We start from the raw sequence: 17565 nt of genomic DNA on the forward strand, positions 1-17565 counted from the left end.
GCTGTTTATTGGTCTTTCTCTTACACTTTTGAGTTCTTTAAGGTTAGGAACTAAGTTTTAGTCATATATTTCCTCCCCAGACACAGTGTAGTATCTGGCATAGAGTAGGAATTTAATACATATTGGTTAAATGAACGAATAAGAAAAAAATAAGGGAAGCTTTCTTTTTTTCCATGTGTTATTCTCAACTCTGAATTTATTCACACTTTCTTTACCTAGCTGAAAATCCTTTTCACTATTCTCCAAAATTCAAATGTAGTATATTTTTGAAAACAGTTCAATACAAAATGATATGTTATGTTGGGTATTACTTGAACCGTTTAAATGTAGACACATATTGCAACAGCTATAAGAGGGGTCTATATTAAAGTGGTAGGATTTATTCTTACTATTAACATTAAACGTATTTAAACAAATTTTAAAGTTCCACATTTTACCTTGTGCTGCTTTGTTAGAATAGCTTATCGTGGTGACCTTAAAATATGAATGAGAATAAAAGCTGTTAAATGTGCACCATAAATATATTATCTCCCCCCACACACACACCCACCCACCCACCCANGCCCACCCACCCCCACACACACACCCCTTTAGAGTTCCTTCAAGGATCAGAACAAATTCTACTTTTCTCCACTAAACTTTGCATAAATAATTCCATTTTACAGATTTTTTCCCCCTCAGATTTCCTTTGGCATTTCTAGTATGTAAGAGACAACCATTATTTTGTTCATTGTATCCAACTATTTTGTTTGATCTCTTATCTCACATTAGAGCCAGGATTTCTTTAACTTTATTTTGAAACTTTCATGGCCTCAGGTTGACAGTAGGCAATTAATCAATACTTTGTAACTGTTGCTGTTACTATTATTGTTGTTGTGGGGGAGGGGGGGAAGGCCCCAGCAGGTGACTGACAAGCAAGATTGTTGCTTTTTATTTTCTTTTCTTTTTTTTATTTTATAGAGACACAGGTTTTTATAAAAAATTAGCACCTTCCCTCTTGGAAACTTTTTGTAGTTTTGTTAAATTGGGTTTGCCTCTGGCTAGAATTTTCTTTTTTTTCTTCTTTAATTTAAAGTGTTCTCTCTTCTGAGTTTTGTGAGTGTTCTTCTGCCAGGCTTTTCTTTCTTCTTTTTTTTTCTCTTCTCTTTTAATCTCTTTTAATGCCTTTTCCCCCCTCAATTACACAATGTCATTCTCTCCAACAATGTAGAAAAGGAGTCTTTTGCTAATAACTCAACATTGCTAAATTTAAACAGTTTCTTGAAATTCTACTGATGACGCAAATGTTAGTTTTTGTTTTCCTCCAGAAGCGTGAAGCACCATATCATGTATAAATTATATTTCCTTGAACAAGAGAGTTTCATTTTAGAAATTTACCTTAGGTTTCACTTTTGTAATTACTTAGCCATTTACTTTATATCATTTAAAAATCACACTGCTAGCACACGAAGATATGTGGACTAAATTTTCATTATTGATCAATATATATTTATTGGTGCTATATATTAAAAACTAGGATTAAATAAAACACCATTTTAAGTTCATTTTACACTGTGGTTTTGATCAGATGTTTGAGTTACATAATGGAGTGGACAATCACTATTTAAAGTTGAATATTATTTTTTCTTCAGAAGGAAAACCACATCTTCAATTGGTATTTCTTATAAATGGAAGTGTTCATTGGTCAAGTTGAAGTATGATGATATATTTCATGTTCCCACCAATTAATTTCAATATCAAATAGTTTTAATGTGCATTTTTAAACTGAAGAAGTAACAAGATTGCATACCTGCTTCAAAGTAACATTAAGATTTTTATTTTGGAAATACATGATTCTCTCTTATTCTCTCAATCTAGGCCATCTGTCTTTTTATTCTTAAAATTTTCACAAGGTCCACCTTCCCTCTCCTTAATTTGTCTTGAATTAGGAACTTAATTTGAGAAGAAATACAGTATTAGTTTATGTCGTATTTGTCAAATTGTTGTAAGTTTGAACTTCTCACCGTGGGCTTTTAGGGTCTGGAGCAGACTTCTGGGACCAGTTCACTCCCAGTTCAGTGTGATGGAGTATAGACCATTGATGTGAAACTCTCAGACTAAAAAAGGACTGAAGAAATAAGATCTATAGTCCACAGACTATAAAAATATGCTATTAGAAATGAACCTTACAGTATATAGTTGGCTGGAGAACTAATTAAATTATTGATTAAACATACTAAATCTTTGAACAAATGATGATGAAGTAAGATGCTTCTTTAAAGTCAGAATTTAAAGAACACACATATATATGCCTAGTTATTCCTTTTTTAGCATATTTATTCTCCATTTCCATTTTTGTAAAAATCCAGGATTGGTATACTCCCAGCTTGAAATTACAACTCACTCAGAAATAACATGCTGTTTATCTGCTGGCTCAAAACTAGGAGGCTCCAGGAGTGAGCTCAGAATTAGCTGCAGCAGTTTAAGTGTTGCAGTCTTTAATCTCTGTAATGATACTCCTCAGGTCCCAACTACCTAGGGGCTATTTAGCCCTTGTTATCTCTTGCAACTTCTTTTCTTTCTCCCTCCTCCCTCAATGAAGGCAGAAGGCCAGGAGGACTAATAGCTGCCAGCATTTTTGTTAACAAAACCCAAGCTGTTCCTTTAAAGCAGGCTTCTTAAAACAAAACGACAGAGGAGTGCTTTTTCTTTACAGTTTATTTCCAACATAACAAATCAGCTTTTATCAGAGCAAATACAAAGGTCTAAACATCAAACAGAATAGAAGTTTTATGATTTTGTTTGTTTTCACAACTTTATGGTAATGGATTATTAATGCCTGTTGATCTCCACTTTATGTTATCTTCAATTCGCATATATATCCATAGATGTTATAGTTTTATGCCAATATGCCTTTTGCTATTTGTTGTGATCTCCTGGGATTCTTTCAGAAGATAAATGGGGTGTGTGTGTGTGTGTGTGTGTGTGTGTATTAGAAAATGAGGTCGGGAGAGGAGGGAAGAAAAGTGGGCAGATCAGAGAGAGAGAGAGAGAGAATGAGCTGTTCAAATGGTACTACCAATAAATGGTGTCAATAGCAAAATGGCACCGGAACCCGGAAATTTAGTTCTTATTCATGGAACTTAACTGAAAAGGTTATTTGGGACTGGAATTGTAGGCGTGGTCCTCTAGAACGCACAAACAACCTTACTCTGTTTCGGTTACGTGCCCACTGTCTGAATTTGCTCTAACCACTGCTAAAGCACAGTCCACTGTTTTTAAACTTATTTAGGGCCAATTGTAGCCCATTGATTTTGTTTCATGCTGTGCTCAAATCAACCACCTTCATTTCAGGGTAACTTAGAGGCATTTTATTTCCTGGGTTCTTCATGGAGTTCAGTCTCACCACGTAGGCTGACGGGCATCGTCGGTGAAGTAACACACATTCTGTTCGTGTTGTCACATGCACTCTGTCATAACCATGAACCACCTATGATGTTGCCCGTCTACTGTATTGCAGGAGAAACAGAGGTTTCTGACGGATGTTCTGCATGAAGTGATGCTGCTTGACGGCTTGGCCAGTTCCCATCCAGTATCACAGGAAGTGCTACAGGCAACAGATATTGACAGGGTGTTTGACTGGATCGCCTATAAAAAGGTAGGAATAGATAAGACCCAAGTGCCAATTGGATATTTCACTATCCCAGGGCAGCCAAACTATTTTATGTGAGATAGATATATTCTTCTTTTCTTCCTGGCTGATAGAAATGGACTGAGTTAGAAAATAGAGTCACTAGGTTCATGTCATTTTATGAGTTAGGGCTTTGCTTTATAACTCAACAAGATGGAGATGAATGTTTGCCAAATAATGCATAGAAATGTTGGAAGTATTAATGAATAAATGTTTGGAGCCTTGATACGAAATTGCTGTACAAATTGTGTTGTGTGAATGTCAGTGTTTATTTTTATTAATAAGAGAGCTAACCTAAACAGTGACAAATGATTTGTCATCAATGCCCCTTAAATACTTATTTTGCTTGGCCAATACAAATGGGTGTAGGCAGTGATATATGTATTTTATAGACATTATTTAAGGGACATTTAAGGGATTAAACATCTTTCTTGGGTAATAATCATGATAAATGAAATTTTAAAGACTGGACTTTGACTGACAAAGATTTTGGACCAATGAAATAAGACACACTCTGAACTTTTCCCCATTGTTACGTAGATTAAGATTTTTCCTTCTATCTCTATCCCTTAGTTGTTCTAATTTAACATAATATGTATCTCTTGCATGAAACCATAAGCCTCCGCTCATATTCCAGGCACTGTGTGCTAAGTACTTGGAATATAACAATAAGGCACAAAGGAGAGACAGCATATCAATAAGTCAGTGCAGTAATTGAGTATTAGTGGCAATATACCCATTTTAAATGTGGGCACCTAACTGAAACCATCTTAAACAATAAAAAGGGATTTGTTGACTGAATAACTGATAAATCTGAGATGTAGTAGTTTTAGTAATCGTTGACTCTAAGTATTTTAACAGGTCATCTGAAATCTATCTTTTGTCAGCTTCTTAGCTCTTCATCTCTATCTAGATTATTCTTAGATAGGTGGCCCCAAAGAAATTAGGCTGGTAGAGTCTTCAACTTTATGATTCTAATGAGCTCAGAGAAAGAGCAAACTTCCTTCATCACAACAGAATCTATCTGTTTCCACAAAGGGCTATGATTTTTTCTGTCTTAGGTAATAGACCACTACCGGCCAATCCCTATGTCTGAAGGATAAACAATTCCTATGGATATTCTACTAGCTAGCATGGGTCATGAGCTCACTGCTGGCATAAGACCTAGACCACATAATCAATAGGCCCCTGGGATCACCTGAAGGAGGTTTAAAAAAAAAAAAAAGATAGCTAGAAAAAAGTAATGGATGTCAATCTCAGAATCTTAGGTGTTATGATAGGAATATGTACAATATATAGTTGCTGGGGAAGGGAATGACAAAGAGGCAAACAACCCCATTCTGTAGAGGAGGTTTAGAAAAGGAAGACCATGTTGTTCCTTGATTGAGCAGAACATCAAGTTCAACATATGATAGTGAGGGTTTGGGGTAATAGACAGGCTGAGGAGATAAGCCCGTTGGAACTGGAGGACCTCTTATGCAATACTAAGAAGTTTGAACTTTATCCAGCAGGCCAAGAGGAGCCAATGAAGAGTTTCAAGCAGAGGAGTAACATAATTAAAATTGTGTTCTAGAAACAATATTCCTATAGGTGTGAAAGAGATTAAAATAATATGGTAGATCTAGACATTTTAGAAAAGATTGTAGTGACTAGATTTGTAGCATATAGAACTTACTATTTTTTGTTTTGTAGTATGTGATACTTAATAAAAACTTTTTGCTACTGCTTTTCTGTGCTCTGCTCCCTGAAGATCCTGTTTCTAAACATCATTAACCTCTGCCAACAATCAACCTCTCATTGCATCAGTGCTTTGTTGGCTTATCATGTCTTGTAATTATTCCTTTAATAATTATTCAAATTATTCCCACTTCTGTTTTCTTGTTATTCTTCCTGCATAGTAATTTCATTACACTTTAAATAAACCTTTTTAAATATAGAAATGCATTATAGGTGTAGAGAATATTATACAGAAATATATATTGGATATTAGGAACCAACAGACCAAATACTAATTTTTGTAGATTTGAATTTAAGAACTGAGTGGTTTTGAATAAATACTGAGTGATGTTCAATACAGATAGTCTCCAGGCCAGGATTTAAAGAAAGATAAACTCCTAAAATTGCATACACATTTTTAGAATGGGAAGAGAAAAAAGTGAGAGTCTGTTAAAAAAATTACATTCCAGTGAAATAACAATTTTCCATTTTAATAGTAATTGAAAATGAAGATGCTTTTTCCTGAAGTACAATGGAAACAAGGAAAATACTGTCCGTAGATAGAAGGACCGGAAAAGATGGATTGAGATAGTCTCTTTGCTCTAAAAGCACAAAGGGAAATAAGAATCTATGACCCAATGACCTGGATGATGAAAGCGAGCAAATGCTCATTAAATTTACATATGATACCAAATTGAAGAGAATTGCTGCAAATTTGGAAGAGAGAAAGAGATTGCCAAATGACTTAAGCAAATTTAAGCAGGATCCTTTAAAAAGAAGAATACTTTTGAACAATTCTTGTATCAAAGCTGATATATTTTATGAAAATCCTTGTATGGCTAATGAGGAAAATGGGTACAATTTCCATCATCTTTAGAAGTGAATAGGAAAAGTCCCATCCGTCATTTGCATCTGTTGTCCTTTTTATAACGGGCTTCCCATCCACAGCATCGTGTCAGCCAGGCCATGATGAGGACACGGAGAAAGCACATACCAACTGTACAAGCAGAGCAGGTCATTTCTGTAGAAAACCAAACACAAAAACAAGATGGTCACTTCCCTCAAGAATATAACCCAGTAGTAGACATAAGACATATGAAATGAAAATGGGAGTTTTACTAAGCATGGCAGTAAAGTGCATCTCTCCCTTAATGACTACTTACTATTTACAAGGCATTTTGTGAGATGCTTTGCATGTATTATCCCATTTATTCCTAACAGAATACTTGGAATGTAGGCATTTTTAACCCATGTTACTGATGAGGAAACTGAAACTTAAGAAATGAAGTGACATCTACAGGGTCAGACATCTAGCACGTGAACAAGCCAAGGATTCGAAGTCAGATCTGCAAGACTTTTCACAAATAAATATATTTTAAGGCAGGTTAATGATATGAACCATCTCAGTGGATGGCCTGCTTCAAGTTCTGGCTATCTTCGATCCTCTCTTTTTCTGATCCTAGTTGTCAGGAAATCTTATTGTCTCTGCTGTCAGAGTATTTCCAGTATTTATTCTTTCTCACACCCCCTGACTTTGTCTTTTATCACTGTCCCTTCCCTCGTGGTCCTCCTGCTCCCCAGCTCTTTTGCTTTCCCTGAAATCCAACTAAACTTCCCCCACCCCCGATGAGGGTGTTTGAACTGGCTGTTCCTCCAGATGTTGTCATGGTTCTAACTTGTTCTCCTTCAAGCCTTTACTGAAATGTCACCTTCTCAAAGAGGCCGCCCGTTTTAACACGTCAGCTGACACCCTCAAATATTTCTTCACTCATTTCTCTTATTCTGATCCACTTACTGTTTGGGGCTGTTTTGGTAGCAGTCACCTTCTAACATGTTATACAGTTTTCTTGATAACATGTTTACTATATTATCTGGCTTCCCGCTTTCCACCACTGAATGTGAGCTTCATAAAGGGAAAGAGTCTGTGTTTTTCATTATTTTCCAGTGCTCATTATACTGCCTGCATAGAGTAGGCAGTCACCAAGTATTTGTTGAGCTGAATTAAAATAAATGTCAGGAAAGTGATATAAGTGAAACATTACGGTGTTTCAGAGGGAAAGATCCCATCTGTTTATAGGAATTAGGAAAGAGAGTTGGCACTTGAAATAGGATTAATGCGTTTCAGATGTATTCCATATGAATTCCAGAGGGGGAAGGAAGATTGTGTTGTCCAATCATTCTGGTTCCTAATGGGTTCTGTCACATGTGGCCTGAGCCCTAGACCTCATGGCACACCTCTCCTGTCAGCTCAGCTCTCCTCCAGCGGCCTCTGCATTCTCCTGCCTCAGGCACAGTAGCCTCCTGTTGTGCAAGTCTTTCCAGCCCTTGCACTTCTACACAAGTCCTTCTGCATAGCCATTGCTTTCTCATTCACAGTCTACTACAGAGATACCATCAAACGAATAGAAGTGATGACTATTTTGGCCTCTCTGACACATTTGTGCATGCTTTATTGTATAGCATGCTATGTATGTATGGCTTTGCTGTGCACGTGGTATAGTATATATATTGATTAATCATCACACTTGTGGTCACTGTCCAAACAGTTGGACAACAGGCTTTGGGTCAGGTACATAATGGCAATATACTATTCGTGGGAATAATAGTATCAGTTGCTCCTTGAGGATCTGCTTTGCCACTGGACATCCATTTAATTATCTCATTTGTTTTCCCACTCCTGCAAGGTGGGCATAATAATCGTCAGTTTTCATAAGAGTAAACAGAGGCCCAGAGAGTTTAACAGTGTCCACAGGCTCTTACGTGTCAGACCTGGGTTTTACATCTTGTTTCTAACTCATGTTCCTTCCACTCTGCCAGGACACTTTCTTTAAGTAGTCGCCTATTATGTCACTGTTTCAGTGGGAAGTATGGTTTGGGTTATAAATACTAAAGTAAGGGATTTTCCCTGAATGAAAAAGTACAGTATTTTTTTAAATAAATAATGGACTGACATACACGTGAAAATAAAGGGTTATGGAATCTGGAAGTAATAATCACTGTTATGAACAGTGTGAATATGAACAGTTTAGGAGACTGAGACAAATTAAGCAGAGAGAGAGAGACAGAGAGAGGGAGAGAGAGAGAGAGAGAGAGAGAGAGATTGATTTAGAAACAACTGGAGATAAATCCTATCAGAAAAAGCTAAAGAACTTACGTATGTCCAGCCTGGAGGAGAGAGGGCAAAGAGGTGACTTAATAATTGGCTCTAACATATGAATGGTCATTATAGGAAGACTGCTCACTAGTTCCCTGTCAACATCAAGGTCAGAGTAAGACAAATAGCCTTAAATTACAGGAAGAAATTACAGCTCCATCTAAGAAAGAACTTCTTGACATAAAAGGGAATGAAACATTTCGGTGTGAAATACCAAGGATTAGAAAATCTTCATTCTTTGATATTATTTAAAAATAAAATTAAGGGGCGCCTGGGTGGCGCAGTCATTAAGTGTCTGCCTTCGGCTCAGGGCATGATCCCAGCATTCTGGGATCGAGCCCCACATCAGGCTCCTCCTCTGGGAGCCTGCTTCTTCCTCTCCCACTCCCCCTGCTTGTGTTCCCTCTCTCACTGGCTGTCTCTCTCTGTATCAAATAAATAAAATCTTAAAAAAAATAAAAAATAAATAAAATAAAATTAAGAATCTGCTCCCAAATTAGCAAACTAAATTGGAGAAGGGCACTAAAAAAGTTCCCCCTGCATCTTGACTTCACAGTATATCATAGTCAAATACTGTAATATAAATTTATAATCTACTAGGAATTTGTTTTACATGCCCATCTTTATGTGTGTATCACCCAGTTTCTTGATTATAATTGTAGAAGTGTAGATGGTAAAAGCAGCAAACTACTTGCATCTTAGGTAAAATGGGAAAATTTATAGATAGTTCTCATACATCTCTGAATCATCTGTTGATACCTGTAAAAAATCATGGAAAGAATGTCCATGATAGAACATACTTTAGAAACACCTTCCCTTTATTGCCATGAATCTTGTCTTTGTCCTTGGCCTTGAATTACCATTTTTCTACTACCATTTTCTGATTTAAGACATCATGTAAAGGAAATGCCTTTTTGCCCTTGCAAAGAAAATGTACATGGTGGGAGGAGGTGACTTTATTGACATTTTTCTAATAAATGCTTTTACCACTTACTGGTAAATTATTAATTTGTGCATTTTGCTGATGGAGGCAAGTTTTCTTTTGCACTTGTGTTTGACTCACTCATCACCATCTGGCTGATGGTTCCTTTCTCAACTCTTAAAACAGCTTGCTTTTTCTTTTGAGTCACTTGTACTTCTTCCCCATTAACTGTTCCATCTATGATTTAGAGTTACTTGATGAAACTGAAAGAAAAAGTACACATTTGTGGAAATAAGTCACAGGTTACTCCATCATATAAGGAATGGGTTAATCCCATTGGAAGGATTCTCATACTCTCCTGCCCTGCTGTGTTTCACTGTTTTTATATTAACTAATGGTTCAGTATACTACTTTTGAATTCCTCTGTTCCACACAGTTTCTGTCTTTTTGACTTTGCTGAAATGCATAAGAAGGTACAGTGTTGGTTTTGACTTCATTTTTTTGCTCTTTTTGAGAAAGCCAGAGTGGTGATCACACAATGTAAGAAGCTTAAGAGTCAGAGCTGTGTAACTCTTAGCTTGTAGAACTTGGCTATAGCAAGACTGTGTTTCTGCAGCTTTCTGAAATACTTTTACAGCTACACTTGTTCTTAATGTTTTGCTTATGCAAAAGACTAATTCTAATGATTTTTGCAATGGTTCACTCATGCCAGACTTCATCAATAGCAAAAATTAAGAATAAAAAGTATCATTTTGGTTAGTATAAATGGTAATACACAAAGAGTATTCCATTCCTATAAGTTGCTCACCATGGGACTCTATGTGATTTTAATTCCATTAGGCAAGGAGGCAGTTATAATGCATCTCAGAAAGGAATGAGTTTCTGTTAACAGAACAAGATCAATGCAGTCAGTAGGCCTGTGAATCTTAAATTGTTTTATACAAGATATTCAGGGAAAAATAGCAATTGAAGATAAAAACCAAAAAGAATTGGGAGTCAGCAGATGTATATTCCCCTAACACATTGGGGATTGCAATGTTTTGAATAGATTTTCTGGAATAACAGCACGCTTCTATGGTGGTTACAAAAAGGACGAGTAAAGGTAGGAATAAATTAAGATTTAAAGGATAAACAAGCAAGGCAACTGGAATTAAAGGTTGACATTTTGACAAATGAGAAGTACAGAAGGGGCAAAAGGAGAACAAGAATAAAATTTCCTTTTCACAAAAAGAATGTTTGGAGAAAATAGAGAACAAAAACATTCACAATGTAATTTTTGTTTGTGTACTTATGACAATGGAATAGGTTGGAAGAGGTTGAACTTAAATGAATTTTCCTGAAGAACAATCATGAATGGGTTATGTTTTAGCGTCTGATGGATTCATACCTTTTTACTCAACATAACTGCCATCCATTTTTAATCAACCATACATGGTATGTTTATATAATATAAAAATCTTTAATAGCAGTATATAGTTACCAATGTTGCATGAAAAGTTCAAAAGAATTATTCCCCGATTACCCTAATTACACTTAGGGACCCTTTTCATTACCGTTCCTTTTACATGTGAACCCAGAGAGTCTCTAATTTTATTACTAAAAAATTTGTACCTTCTAAGTATTAAACAATGTGCCTCTATATTTATCAAAGACTTAATATAAGTCTCAATCAGGGTTTTTGTTTCAAAAAGGCCAAATTGTGTCACTATGCTGGGCTGCTACAATTCTAGTCAAACAACAAAAACCCTTTCTGTTTGGCCCATGTCGGCTTTCTGAAGGTAAATATGCTATTTCCTTTGAAATAATGAAAATAGTTTTTTTGGCACACTTTCACAGATATTTTCCTGGATTCTTTCAGTGGAGGCGAAGGGCCATTTGATGACCTACTGAGAAAATTATGCAGAGACTACACGTTTTCTACATCCTTTATCGTTCATGCTATTGCATATTTCCTGGTAACACTGAATCAGGTTTTTGGTCTTTTTGCTTTTTTAAAATAGAACGTCTTAAAACTTTTTTGGGTTGTCTTTATGTCAGTATTAGAAGGCTTGACTGTGATTTCATACAACATATTCTTACCTTTAAAAAACAGAGAGATTAAAAAAATCCTGAAGCTGGCTTTTGTCTTGAAGGCATTTTTCCAACCAGGAGAATCTGAGCATACTTTTCAGGGTTTCACAAAGATAGGAAAAGAAGACAAAGCCTAAGGTGAGAAGTTTAATGGGAGGCCTCCCACAAAGCCAGGACCTTAAAGATCTGTACCCTTAGCACACAGGTGAGCTAGAAATAAACCCATCTCCTTCCTCGGGGGACTACAGAGGAATTGTCTGTTCCAAACTTTCCCCTGAAAATTTGCGACCACAAGTAACACTTGCATGACATTGCAGCTCAAATGAAAATGACCTTGGTACACTTAAACCTCAAGATAGGATTTTAATTTAAAATGCTTGTTCCTGCGGTAGAGGTGTCCCCAGATACCAGACAGAAGCTGAAACAAATCCTTTCTAGAAATACATGCTTTCATATCACATCTCAAAATATTTCCACAGATAAATCCCAAGAATCCCAAAGAAAAAGAGCATCTCACAGTCAAAAATCGCTAATCATGCACGGAACCAAAGTCCTGTGAACCTGAGATAGCTAAAACAATTGAGAGCAGAATCATTCATGCAAATGTTGAAAATATTGGGTATGTGAGACATAGAATATAAAATGTCATGTTAATAAATTTGAGGGAATAAAAAGATGCTTGGAAGTATAAGCAAAATGCAAGCAGATTTTACATACAACCAATGAGGATTCCTAGAAATGAAAATGTAATAACTACATTTAAAAATACAGTACATGGAGTAGATCGTTGATTACAGATTAGAAAGAGCTGAAGAGAGAAATGTAAACAAGAAGATAGAACTGAAGAAACTATCCAGCGTGTGGCACTGAGAGACAAAGAGATGGGAAATTCGCAAAAGAGGTTAAAGGACAGGAGAGAGATTGAAAAGTTGTGATCATTCGTCAATACATATACTCAAGGCCTAGCTTCACTTACTTTTTCCATCCTTTGTTTCTTCCTCAAGTTATTGCTTCTTAGCTTGAAGGGCTAACATTTTTGCCTTAAACAAGTGACATCATTCTTAAAGCTCTGTGTTTGATCTAAGATTTTCTTTAATGTAACAGATATAAGCCATCAATAAAGCACTGTTTTGTTATCTCTATTCTCTTTTATTACCACCTTAAAAGTTTGAATAGGGAGGAGGTTAAGATGGCGGAGGAGTAGGGGACCCCTTTTTCAGCCGGTCCCCTGAGTTGAGCTGGATAGGTACCAGACCAGCAGGAACATCCACGGAATCAGCCTGAGATGCAGGAAGATACATCTGGATCTCTACAAATGAACATCTCCAGCGCTGAGTATCAAGGTACGAAGCGGGGAGCCGTGAAACCGCGCACAGATATCGGAAGCTAAACAGAAGGGGGAGGGAGCCGCCGTGTCAGGGCGCCGGGAAGCGGTAGCCACCTACACGGGGGAGCGGACAGACCGCGGACCCGCACGCTTGAGACAGCAGACTGAGAAGGGAGCTCCGGGAGCGCACGCGGGACGGCTGGCGGTTGGCGGGCCACCTGCACGGGGGAGCAGGCGGACTCGCGGACGGCACCCGCGAGACAACAGACTTAGAACGCGAGCTCCAGGAGCGCGCGCGCAGGGCGGCTGGCGGGCCACCTGCACCGGGGAGCGGGCGGACCGCGGACCCGCACTCTGGAAACGGCAGACTGAGTCCGTGAGCCGGGAGCGTGCACCACCAAGCATCTCACGGAGCTCCGGAGCTCCGGTGTGCTCACTGGATCGAGGCTGAGACCGGGAGCTCCGGGAGCGTCCGCGGGGCGGCTGGCGGCTGGAGGGCCACCTGCACGGGGGAGCAGGCGGACTCGCGGTCAGCACCCGTGAGACACCAGACTGAGACGGGGAGCTCCGGGAGCCCGCGCGGGGCGGCTGGCGGCTGGCGGGGTTGGAAACACAAAGGACAGAGACGTGCCGGCCCTGGAAGTGAGGGCTGGGACGCCGGGTGTGGGGCGCACAGCCCGGGATGCTGCAGGGTTGAGCAGCACCAACAGAAACAGAGTTAAAGTGGCCAGAACATCAGTGGAGAACGATCCGCGATCCCTCTGTTCTGAGACAGAGGCTGAATTTCAGCCGCTGCTGCTCTCTCAGAAGAGGCATAGCAAACCGCCAGGGAAAGCCGCCAGAGAACAAAAGCCCGGAAATACCGGCTCACAGGGTGCCCATCCCCATCCCCCCTCGCAAGGGACACAGAGACTCTACCCAAACAGGGTTTTCTGAGTACCGGCAGGCAGGCCCCTCCCCCAGAAGGCAGGCTGAAAAATCAAGAAGCCCACAACCCGGAGCGCCTGAGTGGCGCAGTCACCAAGCACCTGTCTTCGGATTAGGGTGTGATCACAACGCTCCGTAAGGAGTCCCTCATCGGGCTTCTCCACCGGGAACCTGCTTCTTCCTCTCCCACTCCTCTGCTTGGGTTCCCTTTCTTGCTGACTGTCTCTCTCTCTCTCAAATAAATAAATAAACTCTTTAAGGAAGAAGCCCACATCCCTAAGATCTCTATAAAACAAGGGCGCACGGCCTGGGTCCCAGTCAACACTTGGGCTCTGGACAACCCTGCAATCTCTCTTCATCAGAATGACGAGAAGGAGAAGTCCCCCCCAGCAAAGAAAAGATAATGAGTCTGTGGCCTCTGCCACAGAATTGGCCTCGGCCACAGAATTAATACATATGGATGTATCCCAATTATCAGAAATGGAATTCAGAGCAACAATGGTCAAGATGATGAGTAAACTTGAAAAAAGCATCAGAGAAAGCGTTGCTGAGAATATAGAATCCCTAAGGGCAGAAATGAGAGCGAATCTGACAGAAATTAAAAATTCTATGGGCCAAATACAGTCAAAACTAGAGGCTCTGACGGCCAGGGTCACCGAGGCAGAGGAACGCGTTAGCGAATTGGAGGATGGGTTAGTAGAAGAAAAAACGAAAATAGAAGCTGGTCTTAAAAAAATCCACGCCCACGAATGTAGATTACGGGAGATTACTGACTCTATGAAACGATCCAATGTCAGAATCATCGGCATCCCTGAAGGGGTGGAGAAAAACAGAGGTCTAGAAGAGATATTTGAACAAATTGTAGCTGAAAACTTCCCTAATCTAGCAAGGGAAACAAGCATTCGTGTCCAAGAGGCAGAGAGGACCCCATCCAAGCTCAACCAGGACAAACCTACGCCACGGCATGTCATAGTGCAATTCGCAAATATTAGATCCAAGGATACAGTATTGAAAGCGGCCAGGGCAAAGAAATTTCTCACGTACCAAGGCAAAGGTATCAGGATTACGTCAGACCTGTCTACAGAGACCTGGAATGAGAGAAAGGCTTGGGGGGGCATTTTTAAAGCTCTTTCAGAGAAAAACATGCAGCCAAGGATCCTTTATCCAGCAAAGCTGTCATTCAGAATTGATGGAGAAATAAAGACGTTCCAAAATCGCCAATCATTAACCAATTTCGTAACCACGAAACCAGCCCTACAGGAGATATTAAGGGGGGCTCTATAAAGGTAAAAAGGCCCCAAGAGTGATACAGAGCAGCAAGTCACAACCGATACAAAGACTTTAAAGAGAAATGGCATCATTAAAATCATATCTGTCAATAATCTCTATCAATCTAAATGGCTTAAACTCTCCCATAAAACGCCACAGGGTTGCAGATTGGATAAAAAGACATGACCCATCCATTTGCTGTCTACAAGAGACTCATTTTGAACCCAAAGATGCATTCAGACTTAGAGTAAGGGGATGGAGTACCATCTTCCACGCAAATGGACCTCAAAAGAAAGCTGGAGTAGCAATTCTCATATCAGATAGACTGGATTTTAAACTAGAGGCCATAGAGAGAGATACAGAAGGGCACTATATTATTCTTAAAGGAAGTATTCAACAAGTGGATATGACAATTATTAATATATATGCCCCCAACAGGGGAGCAGCAAGATACACAAGCCAACTCTTAACCAAAATAAAGAGACATATAGATAAGAACACAGTAATAGTAGGGGACCTCAACACCCCACTATCAGAAATAGACAGAACACCCTGGCAAAAACTAAGCAAAGAATCAAAGGCTTTGAATGCCATACTCGACGAGTTGGACCTCATAGATATATATAGAACACTACACCCCAGAACCAAAGAATACTCATTCTATTCAAATGCCCATGGAACATTCTCAAGAATAGATCATGCTCTGGGACACAAAACAGGTCTCAGCCAATACCAAAAGATTGAAATTATCCCCTGCATATTCTCAGACCACAACGCTCTGAAATTGGAACTCAACCACAAGGAAAAACCTGGAAGAAACTCAAACACTTGGAGGCTAAGAACCATCCTGCTCAAGAATGACTCGATAAACCAGGAAATCAAAAAACAAATTAAACAATTTATGGAGACCAACGAGAATGAATACACAACGGTCCAAAACCTATGGGATACTGCAAAGGCAGTCCTAAGGGGGAAATACATAGCCATCCAAGCCTCACTCAAAAGAATAGAAAAATCTAAAATGCAGTTTCTATATTCTCACCTCAAGAAACTGGAACAGCAACAGAGGGACAGGCCTAACCCACTGACAAGGAAGGAGTTGACCAAGATTAGAGCAGAAATCAATGAATTAGAGACCAGAACCACAGTAGAGCAGATCAACAGGACTAGAAGCTGGTTCTTTGAGAGAATCCATAAAATTGATAGACCACTGGCAAAACTTGTCCAAAAACAAAGAGAAAGGACTGAGATTATTAAAATTATGACTGAAAAGGGAGAGGTCACGACCAGCACCATTGAAATTGCAAGGATTATTAGAAACTTTTATCAACAGCTATATGCCAAAAAACTAAACAATCTGGAAGAGATGGAGGCCTTCCTGGAAACCTATAAACTACCAAGACTGAAACAGGAAGAAATAGATTTCTTAAATAGGCCAATTAACTATGAAGAAATTGAGTCAGTGATAAACAACCTTCCAAATAATAAAACTCCAGGCCCAGACGGTTTTCCTGGGGAATTCTACCAAACATTCAAAGAAGAAATAATACCTATTCTCCTAAAGCTATTTCAAAAAATAGAAACAGAAGGAAAGCTACCAAACTCATTCTATGAGGCTAATATTACCTTGATCCCCAAACCAGGCAAAGACCCCCTCAAAAAGGAGAATTACAGACCGATTTCTCTAATGAATATGGATGCCAAAATCCTCAACAAGATCCTTGCTAATAGAATCCAACAGTACATTAAAAGGATTATCCATCATGACCAAGTGGGATTCATACCTGGGATGCAAGCATGGTTCAACACTCGCAAATCAATCAATGTGATACATCATATCAACAAGAAAAGACTCAAGAACCATATGATCCTCTCAATTGATGCAGAAAAAGCATTTGACAAAATACAGCATCCTTTCCTGATTAAAACCCTTCAGAGTGTAGGAATAGAGGGTACATTTCTCAATCTCATAAAAGCCATCTATGAAAAGCCTACTGCAAGCATTATTCTCAATGGGGAAAAGCTGGAAGCCTTTCCCTTAAGATCAGGAACACGACAAGGATGCCCACTCTCGCCACTATTATTCAACATAGTACTAGAAGTCCTTGCAACAGCAATCAGAAGACAAAAAGGGATCAAAGGTATCCAAATCGGCAAAGAAGAAGTCAAACTGTCTCTCTTTGCAGATGACATGATACTCTATATGGAAAACCCAAAGGAATCCACTCCCAAACTATTAGAAGTTATAGAACAATTCAGTAAGGTGGCAGGATACAAAATCAATGCCCAGAAATCAGTTGCATTTCTATACACGAATAACGAGACTGAAGAAAGAGAAATTAGGGAATCCATCCCATTTACAATAACACCAAAAACCATGCGTTACCTTGGAATTAACTTAACCAGAGACGTAAAGGACCTATATGCTAGAAACTATAGATCACTTTTGAAAGATATTGAGGAAGACATAAAAAGATGGAAAAATATTCCATGCTCATGGATTGGAAGAA

The 17565-nt window shown here is 39.0% G+C and overlaps 1 protein-coding gene across 2 annotated transcripts in view; it reads left to right on the forward strand.

The window, feature by feature from the left end:
- The window catches only part of TRHDE (thyrotropin releasing hormone degrading enzyme), a 367482-nt gene that overhangs the window by 216272 nt on the left and 133645 nt on the right, over window positions 1-17565 (forward strand). For both annotated transcript variants that reach the window (XR_004620882.1, XM_034644164.1), the window contains exon 6: window positions 3500-3637. Coding sequence is in view for 1 of the 2 variants with exons in the window: in XM_034644164.1 (XP_034500055.1) it covers window positions 3500-3637 (138 nt within the window). In the remaining variant the exon portion in view is untranslated. The remainder of the gene's footprint in view (window positions 1-3499; window positions 3638-17565) is intronic.

The sequence above is a fragment of the Ailuropoda melanoleuca genome, chromosome 15 (genome assembly GCF_002007445.2).
Source record: "Ailuropoda melanoleuca isolate Jingjing chromosome 15, ASM200744v2, whole genome shotgun sequence".
NCBI classification, from domain to species: domain Eukaryota; kingdom Metazoa; phylum Chordata; class Mammalia; order Carnivora; family Ursidae; genus Ailuropoda; species Ailuropoda melanoleuca.